Raw genomic sequence first — 25,016 nt, forward strand, 5'->3', positions numbered from 1 at the left:
ATTCTCTTGACCCGTGCTCGTTCACACCTATATTTAGCGATCATTGTGTATGTCCGCCCGCTCGTGAATGGAATCTGCCACAATACGACGACGCACTCCGACACTCACCATTTTTCTACGCCTTTTGAGATATTTCTCGCTCTGTTCTGATTTGTATGGATTGAGAGGATTTAGTGCATCATTCAATGCGTCGACATGACGAATCATGTACCTACCTGATCAGGAACAATGAGGCCTCAAATTTTATGTCACTCTTCAAAATTTTATCAAAATTACCCGGTGCGAAACTTTAAGAGCTCAATCGAAATTGATATGATGCACTTCAAAGCCCAGCACAGACAATACATTGCATGTCATAGTAGAACTAAATATGGCAATAATGCACCGTCATTATCCCGAAACACTTAGTTAAATGTCTATGTAAATCCACGAAAGCATGTCTCAGAAAAGAGTGAAGATGAAGTACTGATAGAAATTGCCCAAGAAGAGTGAGCTTTGAAGCAACACAAAGACTTTATACAGCAGTTCAGGCTTGTCTGTGCTAATGAAAGTGACTAACGCAAGGGACTAAACAACCGTCACTTCATTATACCATCCTTCAGTTTGATAGAATCAAATTCAGAGCGATATCCCTAAACTAACACACAGGAGGAACTTGATGAACATGGTCTTCTGAATTTGACGCTACCAACGAACATGAATAATAACGACTTCCACTCCATCAATGGAATAGGAGCGTACCTTCGTTCTTGTCAGTGTTTGGATTTTTACAGATGTCGGAATGATGATGATGCAGACTGGGATGGTGAAACAAAATCTTAATACATATCGAGGTTGTCTCGACGGTACGGAAAGGAAATGCGAGCTATCCCATATTACCGTACCTCACAACACGTTTAGTTTGTTTGCGTCAACTAACCATTGCCCATGACGATATATACTGAGCTACAGTATACGCTAATACACTATTAAACGTCACACGCAGCTAGAATAGTGCAGCAAGGCTATACACATATCTAGCAAAATAACTACGACGCTTACTTGACATGATAGGGATAGTGAAACACAGGTCTGAACTTTAGGAAATGTATCTTAGACTGCGGACGTTCTAACTACTAACCAAGCTAATAATCTTACTAAAATACAATTTCTGAAAGCCCATAGACAGGTTAGTAATTGGAACAGCCGATGTGAATTGAGCTGGCCCGCATTCTTTCCTATCTTAAACTAAGGAAGAACCTTCTCAGCTTTGCATCTCTGTCAGCATAAATACCTGTTTATTTGCGTTGTTTCACCCTCTTAAAGCAGGATGACTAAATTAGTTGTGACGATGAGCTAAACTTGTTATTTCTCGGTTCAGTGGCCACATTCAGGAAGGGCGTACGAGCCGTCCAGATGGTTGGCAGGGCAAGTACGTAACCTGTATCAATTCAATGTACATGTCAATGTGATGTTTAAGCGACTGTTAGGTGGAGGGAGCCACCTACATATAGCAATCTCGTGTCCTGTATCATTGTCTTGTCCACGTTTCTCTATGTGCATTATACAGCAGTTAGATGTTTGCCTCTCTATTAGCCGATATAAAACATCGAGAGACATTGTGATGTCGTTTATTTATTTTGGTGTTGTTGTTATTACATTATTGTTATATGATTCTCAAAATATTGTTTCTAGGAGTATTTTGATCCCTGATTTCTGCATCGAATAGTCCCTCTGATATTGATGTTGTGTTATAGTGTTAATTGATATTCATTTGTATTATGCTTTCGAATTGAAAAGTGATTTTTAATTATGTAAAACTACCCTGCATAGGGAACGTTACTTTGATTAGATGGCCCCGCCTCGATAGAACCATCCGGACTTGCAGTTAGGTTACTGCACCCGTCGGAACTGTGGTATACAATGCTATATTTCAATTATACCTTGCGTAATAATTTGCCTATACCATTAACGTTAGTACGCTCGGTGATCTCCTAATGGTTCATTTTTCATTGTTCATAACCCAGTACATTAGCCTAATCCATTAAATTTAGGGTTTTAAAACCATTAAAGTTGTTAAACATTTACTTATTTAGTTTAGAACACGGTGCTTGTCTAATAGTAGTTAGTTTTTAATTTTGTGTGTGTAGCGTTTGTTTGTTGTTTGTTGCATGTGAATGTTGTAGTTGTTTTAATGTTATTCTGATTGATCTGATCAATGTATATTAAATTTGATTCCTCGAACTATTGGGTTTCACCTTTGAATACACCAATGGGCTTCTATTGCGCTAAGCTGACTGCTGCAGCTTATCAAAGGTGCAACGCAATATGATGTTCATACAAAATTGACATAATTGTGATCACGGTCACAGCTGTATACATTGCAAATTGCCAGTATGTATTATTGTATTTATTCAGTGGTGTATCGGAATGCGAAATTGTGCTGATGTTTTGCAGATGACCACCACCCTCCCCCCACGTTCACGCCGCCAGAGTTGCCCAAGAAGGTCCATGTTCGAGGTACATCTCAGGCTCAAAGGACTGAGTGTTTTATTTTTCAATTTGTTTTTCTTTTTATCATCGGCCCACACTTCTCCATCGACCAGCAATGTGCTTCGTCCTTAGGTTACCAGAAGGTATCGTGCACTTAGATGCTTATCACGCATTTCATAGCGAGCACTTTGGCGACCGCCGAATGTCGCCGAGAATTTGAACAACTGCTTGTATCAGGCATGTACCCGGCCAAAACGTAGAACAACTTTACCTGTCGCTTGAGCGATCAAATTTTCCAAGAATAGTTCACGTTCAAGGCAATACTCTCACTTTTATGTTTGATTCCTTTTCATTTGATCCCATGGCAATGTTAGAGAAATCAGAAGTTAATGTAACGATATTATGACTATTTTCACTCTGCAGATACGAGCAAGTGGATCTATTTATAAATTAGCGCCCGGGCTCTCTAAGAGTTATTTAAAGTCGATGAATATGCGTGTCCCTATTTAATCATTATCATAACTTTCAACAAACAACAACACAAATCTTAATTTGAAGACGAATATTAAATATTTAGCCTAAATATGAAAAAGATCATGAAAGGAGAAGAAGTGGGAATGTATTGATATTGAATATACGAGAAAATGTATTTAAATCTCAATATAATAGGGTATTCTGTAAAATATGTACTTAGAATTTATTATTTCAATCAAATCATTATTTACTTTGATTTCCAAACATTCGAGTCGGCTACTTTTGAGTTCCATACGAAGCAAAAATCTTTTATTTTACTTTTGCATCATGAAACTGGTAATTTGAAATTGAAACGGTCCATCGACCTGTGCTTCTTGGTAAACTCTAATGCGGACACTATTCATTTCTGGTTTGTACCCTGCGCCATGCATTTCAACTCTCCATGGCATTGCATCGACTACATCAATGTACTTACCTACTGTTTCCCTGAATGCTTGATACGCTTTTGTAGTAGATTTGAATGGAAAGCAACTATATATACCTACTCGTAAATGCTATGCGTGATTTAATTTTAATTGAAATATTTAAAACTGGATCTTGAAATCTTGAATTCGGACACAAATATTTTTAAAGCAAAATTAGAACCCCGTAATTGGCAAGCATTAATCCTCATAGAACATCCCAATCGGCTAACCCAACTAAAAATTCCATTCAAAATTAATTTGCACGAATCCAGTAACAATATCGACAAATAGGTCACCCACAAAATTCTATATTAGAACTTGCATTTCAGGTGAAATTGCGAGAGAAAGAGGAGAGGATACTAGCTGTAAGTACACAATTTTTAAATTGGCAACTTAACTACCAATTCCAGAATTAGCACACCCTCAAATACTTGATTAAATTCAAATATTACACTAGTATTTCCCTACCCAAAATAGAATAAATCAAAGAAGCAATTCATTTTTCAAGTGAAAATTATGACGTTCCAGATGCACGTAGCATTACAAATACTAAATTTCCAATGACCATTAAGACAAAAATGTTTAACAGTAATAAATCGGAATCACCGGAGCGCGGCGCCAACAGCATTGCTATCCCCGATGGCGAACCAGCTGATGAACACCACCACGACACGGCAAGTCAACAAGGTCAAACCAAATGTCAACAGAGCACCGCCTGACACGTAAGTAGAAAAGCATAACTATAGAAAATTAACTGACGAAAGGGAGAAATTGTAACCAAAGTTGAGACAGATGCAAAAAAACAGCATGTCATCGATATACATGCAAAGACACTCAGGATGATTACTAGATTTATAACGAGTAATTCACCATCTTAATTGAAAAACTTAAAGAATTTTGCATTAAATTAGTTTAAGTTGTTTTACATGCAAATGTGATAGAGTTCAGACATTAATGATTATATTTTGTAGCATTTAGTAAAACTGAAAAGCTATTCTTGGAAATTTTATGCACATTTCTGAAATGATTTGCTTTCCAGTTAATCACTTTGTAGAAAGTTTGGTGCTCAATAAAATACAATCTAAAATAATTATTGAAAGTAACCACTGTAACATTTACTTCTTAATTTACTAACCAGTATAGTGTAACTTTAACATGACTATTACATCTATTCTTGAATTTCTTTCTGTGTTCTTATTTTCATTGATTTCTTATTTATCGCGGCTTGTTGTGAAATCTTCAATGTGTTTGCTGTAATAGAGGTTTCGTTTAGCACAGTGTGCACTCTACACAACATACTATTATTAAGTATTAAACCCTATATATTTGCTGCACATCTATCTATTTTCCTTGATAGTTCTCTTGTGTCATTGGAGACGACAATTTGGCCTGTGTTACAGGAATCCGCAGGATCAAGATACCAATTACCAGGCCTATCACCTTGCCTACGAAGTCAAAAAGCTCATGTAAATCCAACAAAATTATATATCAGCTAGATAATTTTATTATCAGTAGTTTGAAGTTGGCTGGAATTAGACGATCTAGTGTTTTACTGATTAATAGTAATTATTCTGACTATTCTTAAATCTTTCTAGGGTAGAATTATCTTTTTAGACCTTTCAAGGCTCTTTAAATTTAATGTTAAGTTGTTCTTGAGCCCCAATTATCTTTAAATTCTTTGGTTTAATCCCATCCCAAATATTTATAAGATTTGAATTTAAGAAGTAATATTCAATTAAACATTCTGTAGCTCTTAAATTGTAGCAATCAATAAGACTAAAACCATTCACTTGATTTCCGATTATACCCATTTGTGCATTTCTGCAAAGAATATTTTCTCTGTGTTTAGATATTTTTACCCAAAACTAAGAAGGGTATTAATCTTAACATTAATGAGAACATCGCCTAACTTTTCTTCCTTATTTTTCGTTTCATCTGTTAAGCACCCTTCTTCCTACTATTTAACACATAAAATGTTTAACAATTGTAAATAACAGTTAATTTAAATTGACGAGCTAATTCCAGCCTAGTAAATAAATTTAAATTTACCCTAATAAAGTAGAGTAGTGCTTGCTTGTTTCTTATTTTATGTAGGAAGTATAGTGTTGAGTTTAGGTCGTAAAGTTTATTTTTGCACTATAATAAGGCACGGCACATTTTATAATATGTATAAATAAGTTATAGCATGCTCACTTTTGTTATTTTATTAGGTAGTCGTCACGTTTTATCATTTTTAAGCATTTTATTTTTTTATCTTTACACTGAATAGATCACACTTATTTGAACTTAACAAATTAAAAGCCCCTCTTTACAAACACATACCTACTTACATTTTTGCTTAGAATTCTAATTGGATCTCAAACTAGGTAGGTATCCGTGCGTAGATACCTATCGTATACAAACTCTTATACAATTTCTTTGCGAATTGGGTTTGAAATCTTCAAGACCTACTCAACCTACCTCAAACAATAGGTATTAAAATTTAAAATGCTATTTCGGTTTCAACGTAATTTGGCACTCGTAAGTGTTGAAAAAGAAAATATTCGTCTAATTTGTTGACTCAAATCAAACATACTGTATAGGATAAGAAGCCGAAAAGATAAACTATGATTAGGGAAAACTTTTCCTGAAAATAATTTTTTTCTTATCGAAATGGCTGAAATCACAGATATTTCTTAATTTTAATATCAAACAGGTGGGTTTTTACTATCAGTTAAAGAGGGGCATGCTTTAGATCTTCTAACTTATCACCGAGTAGTTTTAATCTTTGTTTTATAGGTAGGCGCATTTATTCAACATTTTATAGATTTTTAAAAAGAACGAATAAACGCTTCCACAATAAAATTTTGTACTTGTGTACATATTTATGCACTTTTGTTATGTACTGGTCCAAAAACATACTTTAAGTATTCGACAGCTTGTATGGCACTTCAAGCTCTGAAATAATAAAACTTTGCCTAGGTACTATAATCGACTTTACTAAAGCTTTCAAGTTCACATTTAATTGATAAGAGCTTTTGTGCCATATAATACGTCGAACCCAAACCAACTGTTGAAAGCCTTTTAAAATCGCTGATCTGTTTTGAAAACCATCTTCTCCAAACAAGTTCGATATTTTCAGCTGTACCACTGTGACCATTTTGTCACCCTGTGATGCTGGCATTAGTGAAACTAACCCTAATACACACTGAATACTGACTGATACATAAAAATAATTCCGATTCAAAGTTTCCTTAGCATTTTGTTGAATCGAACACAACTAACATTTGTGTAGTGAACAATTCTTCTTCAAACTACTCGACCCAAAACATGACACATGAGACACGATAATAAAAAGCTAGATCAAAGATTTAAAAGGCTTGAAGGATGTGTCACACTGGTCTGCGGTCAAATCAACCTGACGCACGCATCATTTATGGTACTTTGACCTGACCGCAGACCGCATCCATTGTGACATATCCTTGTACCTCAAGTGAAACGACAATAAGTGACGCTTTTGTCTCATCAGGCCGACGAGTAGGAGTAGTGGTGGTAACCAAAACAGCAACGGGGTCAGTCTACCAGCCGGCCTGGCGGATGACCAGTCGAAGGACTTCGACTTTGAAAAGACTGAAATGAAGTACGACTCCACTGGGATGTTCCATTGGAGCCCCGCCAGGAATCTGGAGGACTGTATACTAGTAAGTACTACCAGGTCTCAAAATAACAGAACTAGCCGCCTCTTGTTTCCACTTCCCAACACTGCAATTTATGAATAACCAAGATCTACCAATTAGGATGAGATCGCCAAATAAAGATCAGCTTATTTTCATCGTGATCACCGCCATAAATCAGTGGCTAGAAAGTATCTCAGATTTGTAATCATTCAACTTGATCATTTCATCAAACAACCTTCAGTGCTTCGGAGAGCCTGTTATTAACTAACGGATGTTATTAACTAACGGTTATTAACAAGGATGATGATTTGTGATCATTTAACTTGATCATTTCATCAAACAACCTTCAGTGCTTCGGAGAGCATGTTAACCCATTTGATCTGGCTGAAATTCAAACGCCTATGGCGCCTTTTCACGTCTTTCCCATACGTCTCATCAAAATATCAATTCTGATTCTCTGCCTTAGAGACGAAAATCTTCTCTTAATATCTCATTACGTCACTTTTTCTTCATCATCTCATTTATCCTCCAGGACAGAAACCAAGCGGCCATGACAGTGCTGAACGGGCACGTGGTGGTGTGCTTGTTCGCGGACCCCGACTCGCCGCTCATCGGGCTCCGGAACTTGGTGATGCCGCTACGGGCCTCCAACTTCCACTACCACGAGCTGAAGCACGTGGTCATCGTGGGCAGCGTCGAATACATCAGGAGAGAGTGGAAGATGTTGCAGAATCTTCCCAAGATTTCGGTGTTGAATGTGAGTTTGATTACATTTGTAGTGGGATAGAAAGAAAGGATTCTTTCTATTCCTGCTTTGAATTCACAGTGCCCTCGTCAAGTTGAGCAAAAGAGTAACAAGACACGGCCGTACTTACTATCTTTTTCTACCCATTTGGCGTATTTTTGCACTCTTTGATAATCCCTTTCCCTATGATAAATTGAAAAGAATATAATGTAGAGCACAATGTAGACGTTATTCCAATTCGCAAACGGAAGGAATTAGGTACGACGTAGGTCGAAAGAAACCAATCAAATAGCTTACAGACTCTCCAAGATCCAAGGATATTTATTTATTTCTTTAGTTAATTTGACAGATTTTTCATCATTCTTCCATTCCCAGGGTTCACCGCTAAGCCGGGCCGACTTGCGTGCAGTTAATGTCAACCTATGCGACATGTGCTGCATCCTATCAGCGAAGGTGCCATCGAACGATGACCCGACGCTGGCCGACAAGGAAGCTATCCTGGCTTCGTTGAACATCAAGGCGATGACGTTCGACGACACGATAGGCGTGCTAAGCGCGGGGGTGGGGACGAACGGGGGGAGCGCTGCGCAGCCGCCGCCGGGGCAGGCGCCGGCGCCGGTGCTGCTGCAAAGAAGAGGGTCCGTGTATGGTGCCAATGTGCCTATGATTACTGGTGAGTGATGCTATTGATGCAGAGGTTCTATGATTTGTTTAGACTCATTACTACGCGTCGATAGCGAGCGCGTAACGAAAAGGTACAGTGATAATGTTAAATGGGTTCTCGTACACTTGCGCGAAAGATATTAGCGCGAAGACACTAGCGCGAAAAGCCATTTGTGCGCAAATGTCTTTCGCGCTCATGTCTTTTCGCGCTAATGTCCATTCGCGCTAGTATCTTCCGCGCAAGTTTCCCGATACGTGTTGAATGGAATTTATCGTAGGTAAGTCAGCAAGCTTGCTTTTTCGACTTTATGATCGAATGCATGATCATACCTATACCCTGTATATTATGATCATGCTTTCGTACCTATGTGATGCAATAAAATAAAAATAAAAAACAAGATATAATCTAATAGACATATTATAAACGTTAGCTAAAGATGTTCGGATTCCTACGCGAGCCTCTTACTCTTGATTAAAAGGTCCTCCCGAACCGAATGTTTTGCAAATCACATTGTTTCTTATTTGTTTTTCTACTTTAAAATGCAGAAGTTTCTGATCTTTTGGAAAGTCGCTTTACCTTCCAATCTCCTGTTTCCGTTGTAAGGTCTCCAGTTTCGATTTATGAGAAGAACTTTGTGAGGCAAAAGTACACTCCAACTCTCCAAACTCTTAACATGCCTCAAATCACTTGCAGAGCTGGTGAACGACAGCAACGTGCAGTTCCTGGACCAGGACGACGACGACGATCCCGACACGGAGCTGTACCTGACGCAGCCGTTCGCGTGCGGCACCGCCTTCGCCGTCAGCGTGCTCGACTCTCTTATGTCCACCGTAAGTGCCATTTTCAAATGATTACACAGCTCATCAAGGTAAACTGTTGCATCTGACGTAATTGTACAACCTAGGTCCTATTTTGCAACAAAAATGTGTGGTTAAACGTGCTGTACTTTTCCCCGTACATGTTCCAGACCTTGTATTTCTTTAGATAAGTACAATCGCTAGGAAGGGTAACCTTATTCTGGATCCAAAAATCCAAACATCGTGTTGCGTCATTTAAAATGAGCACAAGGATGATTTGATTTCAGTCATCAACCAGTGACGTTAGTGGATAAACTGGATTAAAGACCAACGTAAAATTCAAATGTCTTGGACATGGTGTGCGACTGCGATGGTAGCTTAGCTAGCAGTTAATATTCCAAAACCAAATAAACATGGCCATACTTTCAGACCAAGACCAGTGACAATAAAGAGGTTTTTTACTAATCTTCAAAATTCCACAAAAAATCTAATTCGTTGCTATTCTTCTTGTTCCAGACGTATTTCAACCAGAATGCCTTAACGCTGATCCGCTCGTTGATCACGGGCGGCGCCACTCCAGAGCTGGAGCTGATCCTCGCCGAGGGAGCTGGTCTCCGAGGAGGGTACTCCACGCCTGAGAGTTTAGCTAATAGGTAAGTCTACCATAGGCCAGTTGACTGTCTGATGATGTACATCTTTTTTTCGAAATGTTGAGAGATTGTTTCGGCACAATCCTTCATTCAGTTTACTTGTATCTGCTGTTTTTCTTATAGTGAACTAGCTAGTCCTGTAATACCTGTTATACCTGTATCTTAATTATATTTTCAAAGGAAGGAAGCATTGGGGTAGGCCTAAGGCAGTGATGTGGACATCCTATGGTTGAGACGATGATAATGATGATGAAGCAAAAAAAGTAAGACACTCGGTAAAAACCGAGTAAATTTTTAAAAAAACTTCAAATGCACCAGCTCGAAACGATTGACAAAATTTGGAATAGGTGTACTATGGATTCGATGGAATCAGTGGCGGCGTATGGGTTGGCACCCGGGGCGATACCCTCCATAAGTCCATAATAATTGAGATTTGATAGGTACTAAAGTGCTTTTCTTTTCCCAGGGACCGGTGTAGAGTCGGCCAGATATCCCTCTACGACGGTCCACTCGCGCAGTTCGGCGAGGCCGGCAAATACGGCGACCTGTTCGTGGCGGCTCTCCGCTCGTACGGGATGCTGTGCATCGGGCTCTACCGGTTTCGCGACACCTCGTCCTCCTGCGACGCGAGCAGCAAGCGATACGTCATCACGAACCCGCCTGATGACTTCAGCTTGCTGCCTACTGATCAGGTATTCTACGAGAAGTATATTATCTTCTCTTACGCTAGAATCTAGCGGCTAGATGGTTGAGAATTTGGCATAACAGAGCGACCAGTAGGTGTCACTAGGCAATAACTTGCTGATCAGGTGTACTCCCACGTGTTCTTATTAAAGTCGGGCGTTTACATCCTCTTGTGAGTATAGCAATTAAGTTGTTTGTGACGTGATCTGCCATGGCTGGTTGTATTGTAACTTGATTTGGAAGATTTGGATTCGAATTTCAGTTGCAATACATTCCTTGTGTATTTTTACCTGTTTGATTAGGACAAACAAGCCTGAATCGAGTTGACCGTCCGAAAAGAAATATGATTCCATTATTCGTAAGATCGTAAGGCACGTCAAAGTGTCCTCCGATTGCATCATATCAGGCGCCTCTTGTGGGCGTGGCTCATTAAGTCTGACCTTAGGGCTGTGACCTCGACCTTACAATGTTTTTATTACATCTTCAAAAAGAAGAAGATCAGCATTATATCTCTATCCTTCTCCCCAGGTGTTCGTCCTAATGCAGTTCGACCCAGGAGTCGAGTACCGCTCGAGCCGGCGCACAGGTTCGGCGGCGGCGGGCAAGGACGACGCCTCCTGACTATTGCTGTGCAGCGCCCTTACCGACGGCCCCTACTCCTACATATAGGCGGTAGGGCCCGCGTCACGCTACCTGACAATCCTACCGCACCCACGCGGGTGACCGGCTGAGCGAAGTTTGACCGATTGATAGATTTTTGAAGCTCTGATTGGGAATAAAGTTGTTCAGATAGGAACTGGGTGGATTCTAGTTCAATTAAACAGATGGAATCACTTTTTAATTCCATTGGTAGACGAATAAAAAGAACAATACTCAAAGTCTAACTGACCAGTGCATAAACTATGGTAGTGGCTCTTAATTTTATTTGGTTTAAGTTCAATTTCACTAGAAAACGCGAAATTTACTGTCCAAGCTTTGGCTTGGATGACAAGATTGGTGTCTGCACCAATCAGAGAATTCGCTACAAAAGTTGATAAGAAATCAGCTATAAAATCTACACTTCGCTCAGCCGGCATCTCGAATACAATCAAAATTCGTCTGGTACCCTCCCGCGACAGAGTTAGAAACCCGTTTAATTTTTATTTCAGTTTGTTGAACAATTAGTTCCTCACGGACACTGCACTACAACTCTTGAACTGTCGCACTCTGTACCTTCAATGGAAAGACTATGTACTCAAACGATACAGAGTGATCTAAACCCGCATTTGTAAATATTGGTATACATGCGTGTTAGGATGGCTTTCGGTGTTAATATCATATAAATTAGTGGTGAGATTAGACGAGAAGTATAATTGTTGATGACCTAGAGGCAAGTTAGTCCGCGAAATGTGGTTTACTTCACTCTGTAGTCGCTTTACTCGAGTTTCCTTTTGCACACTGCACACAGTCAAAGGGTAGGTCCTATCTCACATATCGGTATGTAAGTAAATCTTTAAAATATGACACCTTAATTTGAAAGATATAAATGCTCAGTGTTTAATGGAACCTTTTAAACTTTTAATTGCATGATCGAGTCATAGATCTGGTGAAGGGATAATTAAAATACCATAAATAATGTTTAATGTATGATAACTTCTTTTAGAATATCCATTCCTTATTCTGTAGTTTTTGTCTCTCAACTCACTTATATAAGGCATTATATCTAAAAGCTAAAATATATAGTATATTTTAAGCATTTAAAGTACTCATTGACTGATTGTTAAGCACTTCATGCATCATTTTATTACGTTACGACACTATGTTAAGTTTTATAGTCGGATTTGACGCCGGATTCATATCATTTTATTAGTTTTTAAGACACATTTTACCATCTTTTTAATCTACTTACTATGCTGCACGTATGGTAGTGTTCTGCAAACGATTGATATTTTTCAAATTTTATCCTTTTTAAATCTCCTACATTAGACACACGGTAGACATTTTGTGTCGAGCTGATCTCAAATTATCAGCTCCACACAAAGTATAGACTTTAATTTATCTTTCATTTATTTAGTTAGTTATTTTTAGTTTGTACGTTATGTTTATTTTTTTAATAAAATTTTAAAGCTTTGTTTTTGTTTATTTTTTCTTTTCATTTCAATTTTGTCCCGGAGTTGGGAGGGGGATTGTCACAGTGTCGTGAACTTTGGCGCTGCACATTAAAATAAGAATAAAGTCTTATGAACTGCAACAAATTATACGAAAAAAAAAAGAATCTCAATGCCATTTGCGTGTATGTTTGTTCAAAGATGTTTTTTTTTGCGTGGACACCGAGTGCAAAGTGTAATTAATATTGCTGTAATGTGTGATTATTTTCGAAACGTCGTTATTATAATTAAAATAGGGCTTTTGAAGCCTGCAATGTACTTAGTGGTTAACTCCGGGTGCTTTGACGATTGTGGACTCTTCATAGTTTACTATGTTAATTGTATTAGATAAGTCACTTTTGATCGACTGCATCACCGCGACTCCAGTTCCAGTTCAATCACGACTCTAGTGCAGTTGGTCGAAGGTCCTTTTTAGAATTTACTAGATTAGTTATACATTCGCCTCACGAGTATTAGAAGCTCATACCGCAACACCATTACGAGAAAATAACGCAATAATTATTAATAATTCGAATTACAAGATGTTTGATGAACAAACTGATGTAGTAGTGATAATAAGACGAGATTGGCCCACTGCTGTAAGTCGATCTTGCACGCAATATAGCACCAAATGTACCTAATAAATACATGAATACCTCAATTTAACTGATAGACTTAGAAAGAGCAACTTATAACATTTAAATTTATCAAACATCCTGTATATAGTTCCCTTGTCACGTCATTAGTCATTCACCCTTCAGATAGATTAGGCAAAGCCGGCCTTTTACTAGGTTAAATAAATTGGTGTGTCCTGTACGATCGAAGCATCGCAGACCCGTAGTTTGTAAAGGAATTGAAGCAAACATACTGCCATATTTTTGTATCATAAATCCATAATACAATAACACCCAATAAATAAATACGAAGTACAAAGGAAACTGTGAAAAAAAAAAGAATATTGTATGTGGAAATTATGAATTATATGAATGGTATCTCCCGTGTGGATTGTCGTACAGTCCTGTAATTTTGTTGAATCCAAGCTTAACTGCACTTGCTCGATTACTCAAGTGATTACTTAATAATGGGCTAATGATACCTACCATTACCCCCTCCCGCCAAGAGTAATATAAAAAGTAATCCTTCCAGTTAGAAGTACCCTCAAAAAGTACCTCCATCTACCCACTACACTCGGTGTTCAATTGATCACTGTGCCAAAACTGCTCTTACGTATATTTATACTTATCTCAAGTTTTAAGCACGTTCTTATGATAACACTTATTTAATCATAAGGTCACGCATCGCTGGTAGATGCTTGTTAGTATGTAAAGAGAAGCGGCACAATACAATACAACTTGGCTCCTTGTTTAGTGGGTAATACTTTACGATATTAAAATAACAAGTACTACGCAAAAAATATTCTAAAGTCGAAATTAAATATGTTATTAAATTAATTTTAGTTGTTGTTCTTGAGTGTATCTAATGTTAATTCGCAAAACAAAGAAAAAAAATAAAAAAATATGAATTATAATATGAATCTTAGTTATCGTAAGCAAGATTGCAGTTATGTACGGAAGTTTATATAGTTTAATTAAAGTTCGAACAAAAAAATATTATTGCATAGCAACACTTACACTGGATGTAACGAAATTGTAAAATTTTGAGATGGTTGTGCACGATAGTTAAATTTATGTAATTATAATCGAACTAATCGGTCTGTCCAAAGTATTTAAAGAATCTATTTAAATGTACGGATCTCACTAGGCTTATTCGGCCGGGTGCGCCCGTAGGCTTGACGTAGGAGTTGACCACCTTTGGCCGCACCCGTAGTTGTCGCTAGTAGCGTGCATGCGGCCGATAGCCGTAGGTACGTCAACGTGAAATTGTGAACTCTGTCAGTTTATAATATAACGCGTTAGATTGTAAACTAACAGTGGGTTAGGTTAGGTTAGATTGTAATTTAACTACGTCAGATTATAATCTGACGGAATTCACAATTTTACGGTGACAGGTACATACCTATTAGCGTACCGCAGTGATTGCGAATGCTGTCGACACTCGATTTTTTAAATTTTTAGCTAGAATGTTGTAAATAGTATGTAATTTTGTATGTTACATAAGATTTTTCAAAGTCTCCTTTGCATTAAATAGAGGCTACGGCTACATTAAAAGTTTATATTCAATACTATCGTGTGTAGTTTGTTGTGAATTAGGCTTTGTCACTGTATGCTAGTTAGGTATAGAGGTCGGACATCTCATTGTAAAAATGTAATATAATCGCTATTAATTTGGATTAATTATGAATGTTAAATAAGATTAATATTAAATGACGATTTTTCCTTTAATATTTTTATACAGCATTACAAAATATTTATCGCAATTAAAAGTTTATAGAGGTGGGTCAGTGTGCAATTTAAATAGTGTTTAAATGTGTATAATCGCCTTAACGAGAGAGAATATAGCAGAGTCCTTCGGCGTGTTTGCTTGTGGTATGAAGTACTTTTGTTTGTGCATTGTGTATGTATGCATGTGTAGGTACTCGTTGCTAGGGTGCCTAGATCCGAGAAAATAGTTTTAAAAACGGTTTATTTTCTATACACGCAACACTGCACTGATTCAAACGTACAATCTTCTGTCGCTGCACTCGTGTAGAGTCAGACAGAGACAGAACGCTGTGGCTTGGAACATTGCACGGACGTATTGTTAGACCAGAGACACATTAGTACGTAAATCGGAACATTTTTACAGACTTCCACACGTTTATTTAAATGTTAACTAATGATTAATGTTATACTCGCCACTGGGTAGCGGACGTCTTGATACAATGACGTGATTTAATATTAAGTAAATAAATAGACTTTGAAAAGGGAAATATTACAGCAATCGCCAGCAGTAATCCCGCAAAATGTAAAATTTCCCCGATTAATTTTGAACTTTGTGCCTTTAGTATAAGGTTGAAAATCAATTGGGAAAATTCGTCATATTGCGGCGAAATGCCGGCGATTGTACAGGCAAACATATGAAAATACATTAGCTAATACGTCGAGGTACTAGAAGCACTGCTTTGTGCATTGTATGTAATAAATTTTATAAAAGTATTATCATACTAAAATCATTTCGACTCTGTAATTCTTGTTATTCAAACCAACGAACAATTCTCGATTTTATCCAAATAATACAAAATAAAACTGTATGGTTTCAAAATTACTATTGAACTTCGAACTAGAATGTAACGGTGACCGATATTCATAACCGATACCGATGTTAAAAACCGTGACCCAGTGGTTTATCGTCTCCGCGAACAGTTCATGGTATCTCAGTTCCTGAACTCTCTATTCAACGATTTAACTCTCGCAGCACTTAAGGCGTGCACGCACTAGGTCGATTATAAGAACGAACAAAACTGTTTACGATCTCTCCTGAGGTATTGCGCGGGGGGAAGGAGCGTCAGGGTTGTTTTCCACTGAAGCGGAGACGAGGCGAGATATGCAGAAACGACGATTTTCACGCCTAGCGGAGCAGAAATGTGTAGACTTCTTCGTTTTCTGAGAGGACTTCTCGTTTTTGTTCCGCTCCGTTGCGCTCAGTGCGACATATTACGATGGAAATCCCACACATCTCTTCTCCGCTCCATTTCCACTGAAGCTAAGCGGAGACGAAACGTGTAAATGTCAACGTGAAATTGTGAACTCTGTCAGTTTATAATAATAACGCGTTAGATTGTAAACTAACAGTGGGTTAGGTGACGCATTTTTCCACGCAAAAAAAAAAGGTTAGATTGTAATTTAACTACGTCAGATTATAATCTGACGGAATTCACAATTTTACGGTAACATAAATAACGAAATTCTGTTGGTTGCATACACATCTCGTCACCTCTCATCTCCTCGCCGGCTTGGTGTAATACAGACCTTACGTGAGCTTATGATTGGCTACGCACTAGACCACGCCCCTTTCTCACCGCGCAAAACCTATCAAAGAACAAACCGCCATACTATTACCACTTAAAACGCCTTTTCGCAACTAGTTATCCATGTTCTGTGTGCATTAAAAGTCCTAGAATTAACAACATTGTTGACTATTGCTATTAGCTTGAGGTTGTTAAAATTTTTAGAACGGAAAGATGAATTTTTCATGTAATATATACGTATATATATAAATCTTTAACGCTCTATATTACGAATGTTCGCTAGACCCTTTTTGTAAGCTGGTTGCCATCTTATCGTGTTGTTACACACTAGTCCTCTCTTTATTAACGTAGTATCAATATATAATGATGGCTGTGAGGTAAATAATTGTAACAATTTAAATTTATATTGTGTAAATGAAGTAATAAAAATAGTAACAAATAAACGCTCTGTCGCAATGACATTGGTCTCACGCTGTCGACTAAAGCATTTTGTTTTGGCATGGGCAATTTTAACAATTATTTCGCGCCTTATTATGTATAACCTAAGTCCCTGATTCTACAGGAATTTCAGGAGATTCAAATTAGGCGCTACTAGGTACCAATATAATTATGTACAATCCATAATGTGCATTCCGTTAAATGTAGTATAAAATATTTACAAAAATATATATTGAAATATTATATAAAATCAATCTTATATGACACGATATCTATGTACAAAGATTAGCAATAAATAAATAACTAGTACCTGTCCATAGAGAAGTTTTATCTAATAGAGTATTTATGCCTTGCATATAAAGAATATTTATTAATATTAAAGTTTAATTAATTTTAACTGTGCCAAAACAAAATCGATCTAATTCTGTCATTTTAGCGCAAAAAATGACATTTACGCCACGGGTTGCCATATTAAAATATTGTTCCTATCAATGCTCATTTGATTCTATACCATAAGTTTCGTCCTGCATCATTTGTTCTTATTATCTAGGGCCCGATAATTGTTTGGTGTTACATTTGTACATAAAATTTGTTTGGTTTAGCATTTAGTTAGTAGAATAGATCAGTGTAAGTTTTTAAGTGAAACATGAATTACGGCAACCCAGAAAAATCAAGCTCACAGCTTTCTCCGCAGTTGCTCAACTTCTCAGCCCCATATCACTGCTTCTAGTTACCATTTACCAACTACCACTGAATACAAACAGATAATATTACATTGCCTTCAAAAGGGAACATTGTCAACATGCCAAAGTGTGGGCTCTTTCAAGTACAAGTGAATCGAAGTATCCTATATCATAGCAAAAACGAATATATATTTATATCATAATTAAAATATTATATTGACAGCAGGTATACTTTAGCATGTATCCAATGGCCCCACAAAATGGCCGCACAAGGCGGGAAATGTAATATTACTCGACTGTTCGAAATATATCACACCAGATGCAAGAACAAATTATTTAATATTGTTGATGTTGATTGTTAATAAAATGCAAATAATGTAAATATCAAAATAAATTCTGTATTTGTATTTGAAACGTTGTTTTACTCAAAAACCCTGAGTTTGCATCAGCTAGTTTGCGTATTCATTATCGCAGCGTGGACGCAACGACGCGAACGAAGTGATTTTTGAGCCGCGGCGATGTTACGACGTATTTATGCTACTAGTGTGTAAAGGCCCTTACGAATAACGGTTTTCCGTTATTATTCCATTTCAAAAATTAGTGTTAGGTTGAAAATGAAATTCATTAAATATTCTCAATGAAAATATATTCCTCAATCTGACATTACTCCAGCCAGTGCTCACGAAAACAAACATATTGTACACCATGATAACTAAACAACAAACTCGCGCGATCATAACTTATTAATATCGTTATCAAACATTTAAAATCACTAGACTAGAAATAGGGACTAGATATTAAACCCCTTATACATCCCCTTACTTAGGCCCATTATTCATAAAAATACAGGCAGATGATTTACAGAAGAAAAGATAGGTATAAAATTATTGCCAGTTTTTGTCAGTTACAGATTTTATTTCATTTAAAACCCAATTCAGTGTTATGAAAATGGTTTTGTAGAACTGTCTTAATTTTTATGAATAACGAGATATAAGAATTAATTTAATAAATATACATTCTTACCTCCTTACATAATACTCAATGAGATCATTATGGAAAATATGTATTTTATTGGAAATGTTATCAACCTCAAAATGTTTCTAATAAGACACATTGATTAAGTTTACCAAAAACAACACATGAATAGTGTGACTCACTCAATATAAGTAGCTTATTAATGCAAACAGACTTTTTCCATATTTTTACAAATTAATGTGTGTCTTTTCCTACCAACACAGTAAATTACGAAGATTTATCAGTGCTCTATAGATTAACAGATGCAGAAATAGGCACATTAATTCATAATTTATCAACCAATAGACAGATGGCAAGAAAATAATTTTCAAAATTAATTAAGTTTGCTTACCCTGTCAAACTGGTACATGCCTTTAGGGATGTTCTTCCTTGGTTTGTTGCTAATCTTTTTGGCAGAACTAACAGGATGGACCTTTCTCCTTTCTTCCTCTAACAGCAAAGGTGGCAACGAAACTTTTCTTATGCTATATTGCTGTCCCAAACCATTTGGTAACCTTGCAACTTCGTTTTGTGAGACATCAGGTGTGCATAAAGGCTCTAAACGTGTTAAATCGCGGTGTCTTGCTGTGACAACTCTCCCATTAAGGTATTTGTTACGTTCAGACGCACTGAGAGCATTACTGTAATTCCTTGTGTCAAGAGACACAAATGACTTTGCACTATTCCTGTCACAGTTCAAAGAAGAATCTGGCCTTGAATTTCTCATCCACTTCGAAGAAGCCAGCTCAGATCTCAAAATAGATGTGCCCTGTCTTTTTTTATGTGATGGGCTTCTTATTTGTATGGGTGTGATTTGTAGCAGGGAACAAAATGTATCAGGTAGATTGGCATCTTCATCGAATGCAGGATAGAAAGTGACCTTTTCTCGTGACAATTTTGGCTCGTGCAAATCTTCAGCTATAGACACTCTCGGTGAGTTCTGTGGTGTCACGTCAGAACTGCTCTGTGAAAGGCGTTCTTCACTTTCGCTAAATTGTTCGTAGTCACTGTAGTGTATAGCGATGACCTCATCATGCTCAATTTGTCTATAGCACAACCTTTTTTCAGGCAGTTGAATTGCTTTTCCAATAATCCTGAAAATCAATATTCAATAAAATATGTATTGTGAAGGTCACAGGTCTGTTGTGGTAATTGCTGGAGTGTCAAATGATGTCCTTGACTCACAATGCTATTGTCACACAGAAATCAATGAATTCCATAATTCATAACACATTAGTAAAGCCATTATTTAAGTCATGGCCATAATCCTTGCCCCAAGGTGTCTTTTATTTTGATGTAAGTACCTAATTTAGTTATTTATGCTAACTAGTACACTAAAGTTAGCATAAAAGTTTGTTAAATAATTACTTAGGTAAATAATTATAATTTATTTAACCAATTTGTTCATATCAACCAGAAAACCATCAATTAATATAGTGATGTCGATTATTCAGAGGTTTATTGCGATATCCCAGAAGAAAAATAAGAATAAAAATAGCATTAAATACCTGAGTTGTGGATGCAGTTGCCTCCACTGTTTACATTCTTCAATAATTTGTGGCCGACTGGACTTCTCGCCCTCCTCATCATACAGCGTCCTCTCAATCCGGCCCCACTCATCGGCTAGTGTCTTGGAGGCCTCTGCAGTATTCCTGCGCAACGCTGACCCAGAGCTACTGTCGCTTTCTTCACTACGGAAGTCTGGAGTCGCTGTAAAGTCAATTAAGAATAGTTTTAATATACAATAAAATAATATTAGAAATCCAGACAGACATTCTATAACCACCATAAAATTGTGACTCCTTGGAAACTGAACTTGCACTGGGTCTGACCAAAGGGTAAAAGGGAGGTTGAAGCAAACACCACATATAAATGTTACCTGCCTGCTTGTTCTATAGCCTCGTTATAACGATGTAGAGGGTCATCAATAATATTAACAGAAACTCTAATTCTCGCACGGACTTTGCTAGCGCATTGTTCAGTAAAAATTAAGATAATGATAAGTTTGATTTACCTGTGTCGCTTTCGGAAAAGAAATCAGAAAAAGGCGTCCCGGTCCTTTCGACGCTGTCTCCTCCAAAGGATTGTATATCAAAGGAATAGTTGAGATTCCTGTTCACCACACTGCTCGTGTTGGCAGACAGGGCCGGCAGCTCTGTCCGTAAATTGTACCCAAACTTCTGCTGGTTTATATCAGGCAAACAGTCGATCAATTTATTAACATTCTTCTCCCGGGCCGAATAAAAGTGTCGAGCGGACATAATCAGATTATTATACAAGCATAGCACTTATATACATCCATAGTTAATAATTAGCTGCTCATTATAAACAGTTACACAAAGTAATTTGCGAATAAACTAAAAATGGAAATAAAAACCGAAACCCACCGAAACCGATCAACAGAAACATGAAGGAGGAACGTCAATCAAATTTAATTGTCATGAATGTCAAAATTAGAGATGCGCCCGCCGCCACCATTTCGATTGCGATTCGAAAACATAGCTCAACTAAAGTAGCTCAAGATTGACGCAGATTTCTGTAGGTGGCTAATTAAATCGTAGAATTAATTACTTATTGCATGGTTAGAACATTTCTGTGAATAACAGTGTTTTTCTAATGAGTTACCTGAGCCCCGATTACGGTAACATTTAACGTTTCCAATCCAGACGCGCTTCTGATTCTGCGATACGACGATTGGTTGTTCAACAGCGTACGTCAGCTGTTTTGATCAATCGTATCGCAGAATCGATGAAGCGTGTCTGGATTGTAGACGTTAAAAGTTACCGTAATCGGGGCTCAGCTAAGGGACTGGACTTTTGATCGAGCTCAATTATTTTGATGATGAAATGGCTAAACTTAATTTTATTTCTGAACGTTTCATTACTTGTCAAAGTGACAGTTTGTCAATGTGACAGCACATTTCACATTTCAGCTTTTCATCAGCAAAGTTGCAGCAGAAAAATCGATTTTATTTTGAGCGTAGACGTTGTTGTTAGTGGTTCCCTACATAATTTTCAATTTACAAGAGAAAAGTCGTTTAAAAATAAACGCAATTATGTCGCACGTGTGTACAAAGAGTGGTGAAAAGGTGCAAGATGAGGTTTGTAAATAATTCATAAATATTGAACTTACCGCCTACTTTTGTTTCTGAATTTATCCAAATAAACGTTACAAAAAATACTTAGAGAAGAGAAGTTTTCACCAGTAATAAATAATATTAAAGAGAATAGCTTCGCCATGTTATTGTTCTCCTTTGATGTGAATTGATGCATTATCGGCAATGCTGCAGCAGCATGCGGCATTTCTTTTTTCTTTGTGCCGATGTCTTTATTTTTATGGACACAACGTTTAAATTCCTTTGGACGTGATAAATACCAAATCAGCAGAAATTGTTAGCAGCAGCTAACTGTTTAATGTAATTTGTGATTGAATGGTAACTGAGTTACTTAAATTTACACAATTAATCTATTATTTTACAATGTAATTATAAATGTATTACATGAAAATTATTTAGGTAATGAAAAATTAGCGTTGCAGTATAATATTTTAAACTATTATGTTGTAGTGTATAAAATAAATGTACTGTCTAATTCCTAGAAACTTAAGGATAAACAATAAATAAATATTTATCTAGAGAACAGCGATAAAAACAAGATAACAATACAAATACTTTTCAAAGGTTTTGTCATCAGTTTTACCTGCATTAATCAAAAAAAGATCAAACAGAATCTGTTAAGGGAAATAAAAAATAATCAAAAAGATAATTAACTAAAATATTTGTTTATTTCTAGAAAATCCTGATGCCATATACATACATTCAACAAGTACCCGGTAAGCAGATCCGCACAAAACTAACGTCTGCATTCAATTACTGGCTGAAAGTCTCCGACGAAAAACTACACGCCATCGGGGAAATCGTCCAAATGTTACACAACTCCAGTTTACTGTAAGTATTATGGTTAAAAATTATTTTTTCCATACTCACATATGATACAGTATATCTGTTGGTTGTGTTCTGTACTTTAGCAATTTGTCAATATTTATTTAGTCCTACTAATATTCAACAAATGTTGCATCGCAATACATTGATCTTACACTAAACATAAAATAAGTGTAGATTCAAGGCTGCCTTGTGTTAATAAAATTAATTACATAATGATTACTCATAAAATCATTAGCAATCACATAACCCTTTGATATAGCTAGACTTTAGACTACAGCTTGATATTAAATAAAAATATTAATGAATTATTTAGAAATGACACACTGTAGGTACATTTAACTTTAACATTAATTTAGCATTTTGGCTAATCTCCATTTCAACAGAAAACAATGATAAAAAAACCTTTAATGCATGCAATCCCATGTTATTATTCATAAGAAAAACATACAAAAAATATCATTCAGTATCATTATATCATGCATTTTTTTTTTCTTTTTAACAATCATAATATTTTTACCTACTTTTTTAACGTCATTACGAATGAATATAAGTTCGATCTACTCTCAACCACAAATTTATTTGATAATTTGTTATCAAATACGAAACTAATACAAAGTTTAAATACGGAACCCTAAAAACCAACCAAATTGCGAACCTCCTCCTTTTGTTGAAGTCGGTTAAAAAGGTGCGTGATGACGGTTTTTCTTTGTCATTGTAAAGTAGCCAGTAAATTCGCAACACGTCTTTTTTACAATCAAATTGGAATAAGGTTGTGTTGTCAACTTGGGCACTTTGGGTGTCACGAACTATTTGACGCTGACTGTACTTGATAAAACCACACTGTAACTGCTTTGGCGCATATAACTTCTACAGATATAAACTGTATAGATAACACAATTAGATTGCTTTTCCTGTTGTACCGATTGCCGCGGCGCCAACAGTTTCGCTCGCTTCAAAGTCAGCGTGCCACGCCCACAGATCTCGAATTCTCGAGAGTCTGTAAAGAAGAAAATCAGCATGGGCAAAATATCACGATGTCTGTCTTGCGGCTCAAGTGCACATGATGTTATCGAAATATTTTGCCCATAATGGTATGAGCATGTGCAAAAGTAAAATCCAAATTCTTTATTGCTAATCCACACCTTACATTGGATCTTCAAAAAAAAATGTTACGGTAAGATTTTCACATCAAGCCTTCAAACATGTGCCCTACCCTCATAAACCGGTATCTTATGTACATTCAGCGTCAAAAAGTTCCGTGACATCCAAAGTAGGCAAAAAGTTCCGTGACATCCAAAGTAGGCAAAAAGTTCCGTGACATCCAAAGTAGGCAAAAAGTTCGCAACACACAAGTTTTTGGCCGCTTTGAGTCTTTGAGTGTCACAACACAACACGAACTATATGACGCCGACTACACCTAGTCGTCGTAATTGATGCTATTTTCAATAAAAATTGTACACTTATTTAGAAGAGATTATTGCCATCATTTCCGCCAGTTGCAAACCTGTTTAAATGTAAGATATTATGCAAATTGCATATTACATACGCCATCAAAAAGGGCACATGTCGTAATCTAACCGCTATTACATAGAAGAAGAAGAGGTGTGGTCCTGTAGTCTCTCAATTAGAAAATAAAAGGTAAATCATACCGTGGCTGGTGTGTATTATAATTTCTCAATAAAAAAAACAAGGAAAAAGCAGTCGTAGAACTATTTTGCACATCATCCTTTAATCACTCTGATTAGCTGATTGATGTCATCATCCTATTCATTAAATTCACTACAATGATGTTACCTTCGTTACCATATTATACTTAGGCATATAAAGAGAGGAAAGAAATCCTAACTATCAGAAGATATAATTTTCCACGACAAATATCATCCAGTTTATATGCGATTTCAGTGGACCAGTGAACTTTCTGTTTTGCGATTGCCAAACTCCGAAGCAAGAGTGTGAATCGCCACACACATGCGATTGTGAAATAAGCGCGTTCACCCACGACTCGACTAATCGCATGGTAAACGTTAAAGAAAGGGCCTTGCATTTCCCAGTGAAACTGTGCTGTCCTATTTTTGGAATCAAGAGGTATTTCGTATAATTGTCCATCACCCACCATGTTATTAACGCAATTTAACAATAAACCTATATAGCTTAACGAAAAGGGGAACTTCTTATTACAAAAAACATTTCCTCTCACATAGGACTGCTTCCTACTTTCTACTAAAATCTATTTATAAAGGCCGTAGAAAAAAAGATTGTGAAAAATAGTTTTACATATTTCAATATGTACTTATTTAGC

At 36.8% G+C, this 25,016-nt stretch overlaps 3 protein-coding genes across 7 annotated transcripts in view; 2 read left to right on the forward strand and 1 right to left on the reverse strand.

The window, feature by feature from the left end:
* LOC135073741 (calcium-activated potassium channel slowpoke) overlaps positions 1-12,716 on the forward strand; it is an 81,595-nt gene extending 68,879 nt beyond the window's left edge. For 2 of the 3 annotated variants that reach the window (XM_063967903.1, XM_063967905.1), the window contains 12 exons: positions 774-845; positions 2,437-2,499; positions 3,740-3,775; positions 4,000-4,132; positions 4,811-4,876; positions 6,919-7,090; positions 7,599-7,823; positions 8,187-8,484; positions 9,169-9,305; positions 9,789-9,925; positions 10,389-10,614; positions 11,135-12,716. In XM_063967903.1, the coding sequence (XP_063823973.1) occupies positions 774-845; positions 2,437-2,499; positions 3,740-3,775; positions 4,000-4,132; positions 4,811-4,876; positions 6,919-7,090; positions 7,599-7,823; positions 8,187-8,484; positions 9,169-9,305; positions 9,789-9,925; positions 10,389-10,614; positions 11,135-11,227 (1,658 nt within the window). In that variant the 3' untranslated portion in view covers positions 11,228-12,716. The remainder of the gene's footprint in view (positions 1-773; positions 846-2,436; positions 2,500-3,739; positions 3,776-3,999; positions 4,133-4,810; positions 4,877-6,918; positions 7,091-7,598; positions 7,824-8,186; positions 8,485-9,168; positions 9,306-9,788; positions 9,926-10,388; positions 10,615-11,134) is intronic. The other variant, XM_063967904.1, reaches the window with a different exon arrangement.
* A 5,673-nt stretch (positions 12,717-18,389) lies between these two features.
* LOC135074099 (uncharacterized) lies at positions 18,390-21,152 on the reverse strand. Its single transcript, XM_063968408.1, has 3 exons — positions 20,789-21,152; positions 20,283-20,484; positions 18,390-19,868 (listed from the first exon to the last, which is right to left on the reverse strand). The coding sequence occupies exons 1-3, from the start codon at positions 21,033-21,035 to the stop codon at positions 19,109-19,111; spliced, it is 1,209 nt and encodes a 402-aa protein (XP_063824478.1). The 5' UTR covers positions 21,036-21,152; the 3' UTR covers positions 18,390-19,108.
* A 550-nt stretch (positions 21,153-21,702) lies between these two features.
* The window catches only part of LOC135073755 (terpene synthase), a 258,865-nt gene continuing 255,551 nt past the window's right edge, over positions 21,703-25,016 (forward strand). For all 3 annotated transcript variants that reach the window (XR_010257705.1, XR_010257706.1, XM_063967927.1), the window contains exons 1-2: positions 21,703-21,874; positions 22,566-22,720. Coding sequence is in view for 1 of the 3 variants with exons in the window: in XM_063967927.1 (XP_063823997.1) it covers positions 21,830-21,874; positions 22,566-22,720 (200 nt within the window). In the remaining 2 variants the exon portion in view is untranslated. The remainder of the gene's footprint in view (positions 21,875-22,565; positions 22,721-25,016) is intronic.

Source organism: Ostrinia nubilalis, chromosome 8 (genome assembly GCF_963855985.1).
Source record: "Ostrinia nubilalis chromosome 8, ilOstNubi1.1, whole genome shotgun sequence".
NCBI lineage: Eukaryota > Metazoa > Arthropoda > Insecta > Lepidoptera > Crambidae > Ostrinia > Ostrinia nubilalis.